Here is a 12509-nt window from a genome sequence, read left to right as displayed (position 1 = left end):
ATTATGATCTTAATCGAATATTCACAAAATTAAAGTGACCAAAATCATTAAATTTTAAATATTTAAAAAAAAATTAGAATAATAAAAAATCAGGAATGGCCTAGAGATGGTGTCAGAGGAATTTTGCAAGTTCAAACAACAGGTTGTCAATTTCCTGCTCAATTCGCTTGTCCAACGTGCATTTATTTCACAGCGAGGGTCAACGGGACCACTCCGGACAACTTTGATGAGAAAAGCTGTGGGTTCTCTCTGCCGAGGGCCCCCAACAGGTAGGCAGAAACAGAGGTTGCTACTTTTTGCTTCGACGTTTCTCTTTGACTTTCCCTTAATTGGAAGTAAGCATTTAATAGACAGCCAAAGGGACCTTGTAAAACCGATGTACAGGTGAGCCAATGAAATTCGCTGATCTTGTCCAAAGGCCATATAGGGAAAAATTAGGAGCCTTCAAAAAAAATTTCGATGCCCTGTTTTTGGAAAGACGCGTGAATAAATCACGTCACCCACCACGGACATGGCGTGTTTGGTGAGAATCGAACCCTTTGTCGATAGTCGGGGGTTTGAAACTCTCCCAACACGTTTGTCGGATTTAAGTGAGGGCTCTTGTTGGTGGGCTGCGGAGCCAGCCTCCCTCCAAGTATAGTTGCCGTCGGAAAGGGCCTTCGCCCCACCCAAAGGGTGGCTGGTGAGTTGGCTCGATTACGGCCGGTGGATCCTGGATATAAAAAAAAAAAAAAACACGTTCACGCAACTCATGTGAAAATTTCTTATCTTCCAGGCTGTAATTTGATGATTTTGTGATGGCTTTGCGGTTCTCACACTGATTTTAGACGAAAAACACAGCTTCAATGTCATGACCCCAATCCAATCACTTCGGTGCACACAAACTGTGCGTTGAAATGTTCCTTAGACATAGCTATTCATATTTTCACATAATCTAAGGACGTCTCGTTATAGAATAACAATTTTGTTAACATAGACTAGATTCCATTCGTATTTTGTCATGGTTGAAATGGAAATCTTAACATCTCATTTTTTTTTTCCCTCTCATCGGTCGTTGCTGCACTTGCTTCGTTGGTTATATTATATTTTTTTCTCTTATTGATTACCCGTGAGAAATGGTATGGAATCAAGCCTATTCTCAAGAGCATCCATGCGAGTTGATGTGTCGATCATCTATCTTACATTTCTCTGGTCTGCGGCTATGAATGGTGGATAGACAGCAATGGAAATTGAGGAGTTGTTCCATGACCGAAGCTGTTTAGTAAAAGAGTGACAATAGTGCTCAAGGGAGATTGATGGAGGTCGCAAGCAGACGGTGGCTGAGTAAGAGACGATCGGTCTTGTATTTACTAGCGAGCTCTGTGGATCTTCTTGCCAAATCGGTCGGAAAGACTAAATCAGCACAATTGAAAGGGTTATGATCGAATTGGCCGTTATACAATGGGTTTCGAGAACTTTCTAGACAATTTTTCACCTTTTTGATGTGTGTGTGAGAGAGAGAGAGAGCCATATGACCAATCAATCTTATTCCGGAAGACCCGCTTATCCAAGGTAGTGCCCAGGAAGATGCTATGATCATGCTGTCTAAGGGTCCCCTGAGAAAAGTATGTTCCTTTTTATACATGCTTTCACCTGTCAAGACCCCATTTCTCACTGGTCACTGCACAGGACCAAACCTGTCCTCACACTGGATTGTGGCGAATGTTGTTAATTCTATGATCAGTTTATAGAATACAAAATCTTCACATGAAAGGATTGGGAGGAGGAAAGAAACTAACAGACTAAACTCGGGGGTAGCCGAAGATACAGCAAAGGGTTTCTCTCCCCATTTTTGTTATCCTAGTTTTTGCTGTGAAGTGCATATATCCATGAGGCCATATCTTACTAGGAAATGGTTACTCCTCTCTGGTCCCTCGCGATCCGTGGAGTCGTAGAAGTAACGAGTTGGTCACCACAAAAATTGAGCTCAACGCCATCAGTCCACCTGTTGAACAAACAATTAGAGTTGCAGAGGGTCAATGGAAAACAATTTCATGCCCTTGTGCAATAAAACCCACACAGGTGAGAGGTCTGTCGGTGCTGAGAGTGTTTTCTTTCGAATTACAGCTCCATGGATGTTATATAAAGGTACCTGACAGAGAGGGTGTCATGGCAATATCAAACTGGGGAAGTAGGACTCCCGCAGCAATGGGAACAGCGACGACATTGTACGCTACCGCCCATGATAAATTTTGATACACTTTACCCATCGTTGCCTGTGCAAGATCAAGTGCCTCGACAACCTGGCCCGGATGAAATAAGGCAGATTAAAGAAACACGAGAAAACATTAGATACAGCTCGATGAATCGATCAATCAATCAACATTATGAACAATACTTGACCAGGTACCACATACCTGTGGAAGTTTACTACGGAGAAGTATTATGGATGCTGCATCAGAAGCAGCAGTTTCTTGTGCCTCAATTGGCAAAGCAATCCCAACGTCAGCACGAGCCAAAGAGGGTGCATCATTTATGCCATCTCCAACCTGCAAAGAACAAGCATGTCAAGTACCGTTGACTTCATAGTAATCAAGTTCCATGCTAAAAACAAGAAATGCACGTGACAGAACATTGAGTTGGCTTCATGAATATATTATCCCAGAATATGGCTCATTTTCATCACCAAAGTGGAGCGTACATGTGTATTTAAATTGACGGATCACATGAAACTGCCCAGAGACGGTTGTGCTAGCCCTCTAAACCACTCTTTGCCCATCAGCTATCCATATCGAAACTGATCTCGTATGCTCTTGATGATCAGGTTGGTGAACTTAAATGCTTTGGGTGGAGTTATCACAGGTATGTTTAAGGTCACACAAATGCCAAACACCCAGTTGGTCAATAAGTCAAGTTCAATGCTTCCTTGCAGACTATTTCAAAGATGCGACAGTTAGATTAAACGAGTGGCAATACTTTAACTTCACCAGATCATTCAAATTGAATGGAAAAACATACCATTGCAACACGGTGTCCTGCAGCTTGAAGAGCCGATATGACATCGGATTTCTGTTGGGGAGTCAAGGAAGCATTGATACTTTCACGTCCTATTCCAACTGTCTGCGCTATATTTGCAACTGCCTCTTCCCTATCTCCTGACAAGAGAATGGTCTTGATTCCCTTCTCTTGGAGCCTACAGAGAACAATGAAAGCAAGAAGAAATCAGATTATAGACTTTTAACATAAAAATAGAATGGTGGAAAGTAGAGTTATTTTTACTGATACTTATTCGGGGCGTTTTCTTAGCTGTTTCATGCCACCATTTGTACAAGACGAGTTCATGTTTGCTACAATAAGATAGATCCAATAGATGAGCATCCAGTTATACTATAATCATTTGATTAAGTTTTGGTGGTTTTTTGAAAAATTTCCTTACTTAAAGAACTTACAATGGCTGAGGGCAAAAAAGAGGAAAAAGGGGAAAAAAACTCAGATGTGGACATATTGAATGATTATTTCTTCGGATCTGCTGCCAGAGGCACAGCATTGCAACTAGAGGAACGAGACCAGCCAACTTCAGTTTAAATCTTAATTTCCAAATGGCAAATGTGGACTTTTCTTTTTGCATATGCTGTCGCTACCATGAGTATATCTCAGACAGACAGAAACTAACCTGGTTACTGTAGACTTGGCATCCTGGCGCAGACTGTCTGACATGGCAATTGCACCGATTATGCCTTCGCCTTCTCGTCCAACATAAACCACTGTTTGCGAATCTTTTGACAATGACACCTGTTTAGATAATTGATGCATCACAGCCTTTTCGAGGTTCAAAAGGTCAGATAGGTCCGATCTTCTATGGAATCGTTCATGAACCCAGTCTAATGAACCAACTGCCACCAAATGCCCCTCTACTTCTGCTAATGTCCCATAGCCAGGTTCTGAGAGTTGTCCTCTAGTAACTGGCAAGGACAGATTCATTGCTTCTGCTTTGTTCACAATAGCTTTTGCAACTGGATGTAACGCTGTCCTCTCTACTGCGTAAGCCATCTGAAGAAGTTCTGACTCACTATAAGACATCGAGGCCACCGCAGAAACGGCTGGTTTTCCCTCAGTAAGTGTTCCTGTCTGATGGTTAATAATAACAAAATAAGTGTCTGCAATTTCATCACATGTATTTGAACTTAAAAGCAGAATGCTACATTAAACAAGATAAGATACTGCAGATCAGGGGTACCTTGTCAAAAGCAACATAATCAACACCAGCTAAGCGTTCCAATACATCTCCTCCTCTAACAAGTAGCCCCTTTCTGGCTCCTGTCATTTTTCAGCATGACAAAGGGAAATTAGATCTACCAAAAGTTAATGTCCATCCACTGTTGGGAAACCCATTGTAAACCTTGCTTTTCCTTTTTGGTGAAAATAAACCTGCATATGTAGAAAGACCTAATAGAAGACAAGATCAACCCAAGTCGAATACATCTTATCTCCCCATAATACACGGAAGTTTAAACCTTTGAAACGAATCGTGTAAATTGTACCGCAATATGAAGACTTGTGATAAGCTCTTATAAAACCACACTTTTGAAGGAGATGCTTGTAAAAACTCCAACTGTGCAGTGATAAAGACCACAAGAGAGTGGCATTATGTGCAGCACCTTCAAATATATCATCAACTATACCAGATCCTACCCGAATATCCAAAGGGTGACCATCTAGAAATAAAAGGAGCGAAAAAGAAAGCATCGAAATTAGCAGCACCATTTAATTTTTTGTATGACTCTTCATTTATGTGATCAATCACAAAAGTAAAATGATTACCAAGAGATGTGCCAACCAAGATTGCAGTTGGCGTTGCAAGCCCCAATGCGCAAGGGCAGGAGACCACCTGGAAGAACATGCAAAAGAAAAGAATTTTACACACAGGATTATCAGGTGAGATTCAGAGCACAGGAATATTGATGCAAGAAACTCAAGTGTAAAGGTTTGCATTCTTCACTGGAGTGTATTAATCCAACTAAGAGGATAGATTAAGCATTAGGGCTGCGTTTAGTCATCGGGATTTCTGGTTAGGATAGGATTGGATAGGATAGGATAAGAAATCTAGAGATTTGGCCATATCCTATCCACTGTTTGGTGAACTGCGGATTTAAAGTCGGATATTCTCATATCCCATCCTATCTTACATTTGGTAGAAACTGTATATCAATATAAAAGACATATATGCCCCTACGTGATGCTCATGAAATATTCCGATCTTATTACTATAAAAATAACGTTCTCATACACAAAAAAACTTGAAAATATACACATTTTATTAGATTTTCAAACCTCTTTGCAAAATAAATAAATAAATAAAATGAAAATAGAAACAAATGAGACAAGAAAGTTGTCATCATTCTAAAAGTTAGTTTTTATATGACGGATAAGAGAAATCCTATCCGACCTTATCCTATCCCCTCCCCTCGGATTTTTTTATCCGGGTTATATCCCCTCTATATCCGACATTATACTATCTGGGACACCTACCAAATACGGGATAGGATAAAACATATCCTATCCCGAGTTTTATACGGACGACCAAACGCAGCGTAGGAGTTCTGTGAGCTGCATCACATGAAGACTGCCAATTTTCATGAAGTACACAGCACTAGTTATTCTTATCACGTTTAACTGGATAAGTTCTGGTATTGAGGAACGAAGCAGATCGTTACAATCCTGGAAGAAGAAACTCATGAAAATCTTACCCATGGTAAATCTATTATCTTGTCTCCGAACATGGATTGTGATAGTATTAAATTCGTTCAAATAAACACAATTTGAACTCCACCGGAAATAGAATGTGACAAATGGTTTTATAGACTAGTACTCACCAGGACATCCACAGAAAGCTTCAAACTTAAGAGCAAGGGATCTCCATCTGGACCAGCAATATCATTAAGCAAGACATCAGGAAAAATGTGTGCCCCGATGTAGTACCTTAAAAAGAAGGTAAACACATTATATAGGTTATTGATTAGCTCCTCTTTACAAAGGATAGACATTACTAGTCACATTGCATTTCACTCAGAGAACTTTAAGATGGAATTTGACGCATTATATCGTGACCCATATTCAGGAGGGATATTATAGGCCAGAATCCCCAATAACAGTTCTCACAATGTATGTAGTATGTCTGGTGATGGAAAACTTTTAATAAGCGAACCTACCAGAAAGCAAATGTTGCTGCTGACAGGGTCATTATACTGTACACAAATGGTCCAGCTATTGCATCTGCAACTCTTTGTATGGGTGCTTCCCGAGCTTGAGCATCCTCAACCTAAAAGCTTGAAAGCAACACTTTCAGTGCATTATTGTCTCTCTGTCTGTATACCTGGCAGCATAAGCTTAAAATATTCCCAAAACATTGCACATGATATAGCTTAAATTTTTTCATCTGTCATAGAGTAATTGACAAAATTATCAGATCGTCCTTGCTTTTGCACCAATTCCTTCCAACTTCATTTCAGAAATTTTTGTTAACTCTTAACTTTGTTCTAGAAATTTTTGTAACGCATTGTCAAAAGCCAATCATTGAATTCCAACGTCCATTTTTAGCTCCATGATTAAAGATTTGGGTGAATTGTGACCCTAACGTAATAGATTGTAGAAATAACATCGAACCCAAAAAGAAAACTATTGGCAGTCAAAAAAGGGAAAAAGAAGGAACAGAATGAGAAGAATTTGGCAGAGCACCAAAGTGAACTATAAACAAAGGTTCATCTATCGCCTTCAATGGATGCAAAAAAGATCACAACAGCAACTTCAGGCATTATTATGTAGCTTGATTGACACATGAAATCTGATGAACTCATTTTCCTAACTACTTCTATCACTTGACTCATATGGCATACATCACATCCCCTCAGTTTCTTTAATCCAGACCTTTTCCTGCTCCTGTTTCAATCTATCTACCTTGTCCTCCTTCATTTGTTCATTCTGTTTCTCCCTAGCATTGCTAGTCATCATGCATCTTCGTTTTTAACTCCATCTGTTCCTCTCCCTTTTTAATTGAACTCTACTTTTTCTTCAACTACTTTTAAAGATCCTGGACAACCATATAAGGAAAAAATCCACGCTTGTATGATGCCAATTGTATTACTTTCACTAAAACCGTGCTGATAATATGGTAATGCCCAGGGTCAAAAGGTAAAGTTGGATGTCACCCTTGTCACAGCCGCACAGGCATTATAAGGATAAAGAGTGTCAAAATCCAGGTTTCAGGTAAAGTTAAATGTCAGAATATCCTCGAATCAACAAAGAGAGTCTTTTACTAACCATGCGAAATATCTTAGATATGGTTGAATTGGAACCAGTTGTAGTGGCTTCAATTCTCAAAGGACCATCCTGAAAATAAGTACAGAAGAAATGTCCATAATTAAGAACATTAAAGGTCAACCATAAATGGCAAGTTCTCGGAAGAAGCTCATTACAAAAGAATTGCCTGAAATGTCACTGCATAATTCCCTTGTTAGTCAGGCACCGAACACAGACTGTTTGCCTCAGGGTACTTATAAGTGCAAATCAAGTTTCTTGTTGTTAAGAGTTAAAATGAGGAATAACCTATGAATTCAAAACTTTACCCAGTTTATAGTTCCTGCTGAGACCTTGAGATCTTTTTCCTTGAAAACAGGAAGTGATTCTCCAGTAAGCATGGATTCATCAACAACACTTCTTCCAGCAAGAACTTTCCCCTGTAAAGCAAGTACCGGACTTGAGCTAAGAAATACCGGAGAGCAAGGCAATTTAAAGGGCCACTACAACCACAGTCCTTTATAACGATTGAACATTTGTGAAAGATAGTTCACTAAAGCAAATTGAAAATTTCGATGTACTAGATGACTACCGCAAAGGTTATTCAACAGAAGCAGGATATTAGCATTAAGATTAACGTCATGAGGTTATTAGACACTCACATCCACAGGAATGGTCTCCCCAGGCAATACCAGCACGGAATCACCAGCTCGAATATCATCTGTTGGAACCTCAATGCATAATGCGTCAGGGCAAAGTACACTATCAGCAGAGAGATCACTTTCTGAGGAAGTAATGACCAGTCGAGACTGAGTGGATATTAATGACTGCAAATTACCAGCATCAATCAGTCTTAGAGTAGTAGGATTTAAGGGTATTCAGGATGGGCGAAATATTTCCCAAAAGGCTTCAAAGTGCTTAAACCAAGTATATACCATGTATAAAACTTACTCGAAGTGATTACATGTCTTTAAACAACTAGTCCATGAAATGATATCCAGGACATAAAAAGATCACAGGGATGTATAGTCGAGGTTAAAAGAAAACTCAGGAAAACAGTTGACATTAATCAGGATGGGATAATCAGTACAGCCCAAGTACTTATCTAACTTCTGGAAGCAATTAAATATTTGCGCCTTAGATAGGCGCTAGGTGTAAACCTAGGATAGGTGAGATATGCCCAATCAGAAGGTGCTTCTGAAATGCCTCTTGTGCATATACACGGAACTGGATAAAGTGCATCAGGAAACTCCATATTATGAGCCTGCAACTGCCCAGCCAGATTCCTTGTTTCACAAACGCATAAAAAATAGTGGAAAGATCAACAAGGAGGAGCAAGTGGAACATTTAGCCTGAGGATACCGCATTAGTCCATTATGTTTTATACACGGAAATTTCTTGCCATACAGTTAAGGTGAAATCAACAAATACAACAAACCCAAAAGTTCAATTTGGCAGTTCTATAATATTTGATCTACAGATCAAAATAAAACATAATGTCAAAGTATGTTTCTGGGCTTAATCAAATTTGTGATGTTCACTTTGAAGATTCCTTGCAGGTACCAACCTAGACTAAAGTGTAGTTTAACATCACCAGATCTAAAAGTGCATCCTGTTTAAATAAAAATGATATAGAGAAGATTTTGACTTACTAGAAGTTCATTCATATCGCTAGACGCACTGACTCTTGCCTTCTCTTCTAGGGAACGTCCCAGGAGCACAAAGCCAAGAAGCATGACCTGCATGCTAAAAATAAATAGCCTTGTGTGAGACATTTATCTATTATCTTTTGTGTAGAGAAATATGTCATTTATGTGAGCATGAAACAGTATATCTTAGTGCAGCTTAAGTAGGCTTGCTGCAAAGATCCTCATTGAGATTCTGAGATTATTCTTAATCAGGTCTATGGCTATTAGAAATGACTTAACCAAACCATTCAAACTAAACAGTAAAAGTTGAGTGGCCATAACATGCATCCAATACGAGTAGCTTCTCACAACCTGTGTGACACAAGGTATAAACATGGAAAGGCAGCAGCAGAAACTCATAAAAGATAGCAAATCACCGGCTCATCGAAGAAAGATGCGTCCCAGTCAAGCCCAGGGTTCAGAAGGGAGACCTACGGGATGAATAACTCGACAATTTAATTTTCAAGAAAGCCACAAAACCAGAAAAACAGGGAAAACTCCAAGATCTATCTAGCAAAAGCCTCACCGCACTGATTAAAAAGGCCGCAAGTGATCCAAATCCAACGAGTGAGTTCATATTCGGAGATCCCTTCTTGAAAGCCTTCAGACCGTCGAAGAGCAAGTCTGCACAAGATCTTATTCTTAAAATCTAGAGCTGCATGATTCACTCTACAAACCATCTACTTTTGGACAATGGCTCACTCACCTGTTAGGCTTTACAAAGGCATCGGATATCATTCGACTTTTGTTCAGGAATTTAACGATTATGGGAATAAAAGAGAAGGGAATTGTCAACTAACCTCTTCCTGGTCCAAGAAGAGCCCCCAAAGCCAAGCCCCCCTTAACATACGAATTATGAAGAAACTCCCAAAATGATCCTGAGTCGGCGATCACAAACCAAAAATCTCAATTCAAATGCAGATTTCACTAAACATAACCAGCGAGCTGAGATCGATACATTACCAAGATGCAAAAAGCTTGATATACTCACCATGAGCAATATGAATCCCAAGAGAATGCAGTATGTGCGAGGCATGCGATCCGCAACACAGCGCCACCAATGTCCAAGCAAACGCCACGCGATTCCTGCTCTTAGTGAGTAGCTCCTCCTTCTTCTTCGCCATTTCACCCCACTTCTTCACGTTCTCCGCCACTCCGATCTCCGACGACCTCCTCTTCGCCGGGAAGCCGCACTCCGTTAACCTGGCGGCGAGGCTCTCCGCGACTTCGGCCGCGGAGTCGCCGCCCCCGTCGAGCGCCCGCGGACTCAGCTTGACCGCCGCGGCCTGGGTCAACATGTTGACCACGACGGATTCCACCCGCGCGTCGGCGGAGAGGACCGATTTGACCCGGGAGACGCAGGCGCCGCACATCATGCCGGAGACGTCGAGGAGGACCGACGTGTCGCCCCGCTCGGGCTTCTTCTCTGGAGGAGCCGAAGCCGGGCGGCTCGCTTCGAGAGTGTTGGAGAGGGTGAGGCGAGGAGCTTGGGAGCCGAAATGCAGCGGGAGCAGGTGGCGGCGCCGCGGCGGGGGGAGGAGGTGACGGCGTTGGTTGCGGAGGAGAAGGCTCCGGTCGTCTCCATTGGTGAAGCGGAGCGTTTGACGAGACGAGAGAGAGTGCGAGAGTTTCAGTAGGCCCGAAGTCATCGGAGAGAGAGCGAGGCAGAGAGAGAGATGGATGAAGATGGCCGGACAAGAACGAGAGGTTGGAGATGGCGGTTGATTATCACAAGTGGGGGCCAATGAGGAGGCGACACGTGGGACAGCTTTTATCCTAAAGGCTGCCGGGAGCTCGAGCTGCAGTTGAAAAGCGGGGTCAACGAATTTGTGGTCAAAGCGGTGGCGGAGATTCTACTGCCCACGGAGATGCCAGGTTGGCACGACGATATTACAGTCCCGGACATGAATTTCGCACGTGTCACCGAAGCACGGCCCAACCTCCGGCGCGATAGGGTCGGGTCGGATGGTGAACATAGAAACCTTGGGCCAAGCCCAATGGCTCATCAACGAACGCTTGCGTGCCACGTGGGCAGTCTATCCGAGCAACCAACCATACGACAGCTTTCTCTCTCGTAAACTATCCAGTTTATCTTCTTCCTCAGCTTCCCTTCCCCGCCTCCCTCTGTCTCTCGCTTTCTCTCGTCAGCCAGAGCCAGTGAGCTTCGCCGCAGAGCAAATGGCTTCGCCATCGGAGTCCTCCGCTGAAGAGACCCAGCAAAATCACGCGCCCAAGCGCGCCTTCTTCTCGGCGTCGAACATCCAAACCCCGCTGACGCTTCCCTTGTCGTTCAGACCCGCGGTCAAGCCCCACCACCACCACGACCATCTCCTCAACCTCGACGCCCTCCGCAAGTCGCTCGCCTCCACGGCCGACGAGTGCCTCAGGTTCCTTCACGCCTTCGCTTCGCGGAGCCCGCTCGTCAGGAAAGTCCTCTCCTTGCACTCCGACTTCCGCAGTATCTGCCGACAGGTAATCAGGCTTGGTCGCTCTATGTTTGTTGGTCTTCTTTGAAATTTCGTGCTTGATTCTTGAAAAATTATGAATTTCAGTAATTCACCGCTCAAGTGTTCAATGCGAGTTTGCCCGGCGGTAATGCCCATTAAGATATTCCATTATTGGTAGCTCGAGCTCGGTCATGTTGGTCCTGATTTCTTGAACTGGTTCTGAATTGGTAATGTCTCTTATTCTTATGGTGCGCATGACTGTGATTTTGAACTTTTTTTTTTTCAGATTCACTGCAGGAACTCTAAGAATGTGATCTCTCTGTCGGGTCACAACTTCGCCGCGGTTTTGCCTGGTGGTGACTCGGTGGCAGGGCTTGTGGTGGCCAATGGCATATCGAATTTCCTGAATATCTACAACACCCTGTTGGTTGTCAGGCTCGTCTTGACTTGGTTCCCGAATGCGCCTCCAGCCATTGTCAGCCCTCTCAGGTTCGTCTTCTAGCATCATGGAAAAAAATCATTGGCTTATCAAATTATCTATCGAGCCAATTTTATGCTATAGACGCTTATGACCTCCGATCTACTACCAAAAATTCAATGCGTAATCTTAGCATCAAATTTGTCATAGACCATCATAATCATCCTGGCTACATGAGGCTTAATTAGGAAGATAGACTTTGCATCATCTATTTAGGTCATTGATTTGCATTCTTTGATGCTTTGTCTCAGCACCTTGTGCGACCCGTACTTGAACATATTCCGTGGAATCATACCGCCGCTTGGAGGGACTTTGGACTTGTCTCCAATCCTGGCATTTATCGTCCTAAATGCCTTCACCAGTACCGCCGCAGCTCTTCCTGCGGAGCTTCCTCCAACATTAACATCTCAAGAAAATGCTGCATCTTGCATCAGCTCCGCAACGACTTCTCAGAAGAAATGGATGAGACGGGTGCGTGGACACAAGCAAAAGAGCACGGCGAATCCTTTTTAGGCCATTTTGTCAGTCGGTCACTGTTTTTGTTCTTTGATATTCTTTTTGTATCCATAGACATGGGAAGCTAAGTATGCTATAATCATGTTATTCTCTAGATAACAATGCTCA

At 42.5% G+C, this 12509-nt stretch overlaps 2 protein-coding genes across 2 annotated transcripts; one reads left to right on the top strand and one right to left on the bottom strand.

Annotated features, from left to right (window-relative positions):
• Positions 1-1543: 1543 nt before the first annotated feature.
• Positions 1544-10738, bottom strand: LOC115741049 (copper-transporting ATPase PAA2, chloroplastic). Its single transcript, XM_030674754.2, has 17 exons — positions 9952-10738; positions 9761-9838; positions 9487-9584; positions 9338-9391; positions 8925-9011; positions 7935-8099; positions 7602-7712; positions 7297-7365; positions 6189-6298; positions 5853-5958; positions 4801-4867; positions 4217-4296; positions 3653-4107; positions 2998-3172; positions 2397-2528; positions 2132-2282; positions 1544-1984 (listed from the first exon to the last, which is right to left on the bottom strand). Exons 1-17 carry the CDS (start codon positions 10607-10609, stop codon positions 1896-1898), a joined length of 2685 nt encoding a protein of 894 aa, XP_030530614.2. The 5' UTR covers positions 10610-10738; the 3' UTR covers positions 1544-1895.
• Positions 10739-11041: 303 nt separating this feature from the next.
• LOC115740966 (ylmG homolog protein 2, chloroplastic) lies at positions 11042-12497 on the top strand. Its single transcript, XM_030674638.2, has 3 exons — positions 11042-11432; positions 11694-11896; positions 12137-12497. Exons 1-3 carry the CDS (start codon positions 11139-11141, stop codon positions 12396-12398), a joined length of 759 nt encoding a protein of 252 aa, XP_030530498.1. The 5' UTR covers positions 11042-11138; the 3' UTR covers positions 12399-12497.
• Positions 12498-12509: the final 12 nt, after the last annotated feature.

Source organism: Rhodamnia argentea, chromosome 4 (assembly GCF_020921035.1).
Source record: "Rhodamnia argentea isolate NSW1041297 chromosome 4, ASM2092103v1, whole genome shotgun sequence".
NCBI lineage: Eukaryota > Viridiplantae > Streptophyta > Magnoliopsida > Myrtales > Myrtaceae > Rhodamnia > Rhodamnia argentea.
Note: the sequence above shows the minus strand (reverse complement) of the source record. Positions and strands in the feature narration are given on the sequence as shown.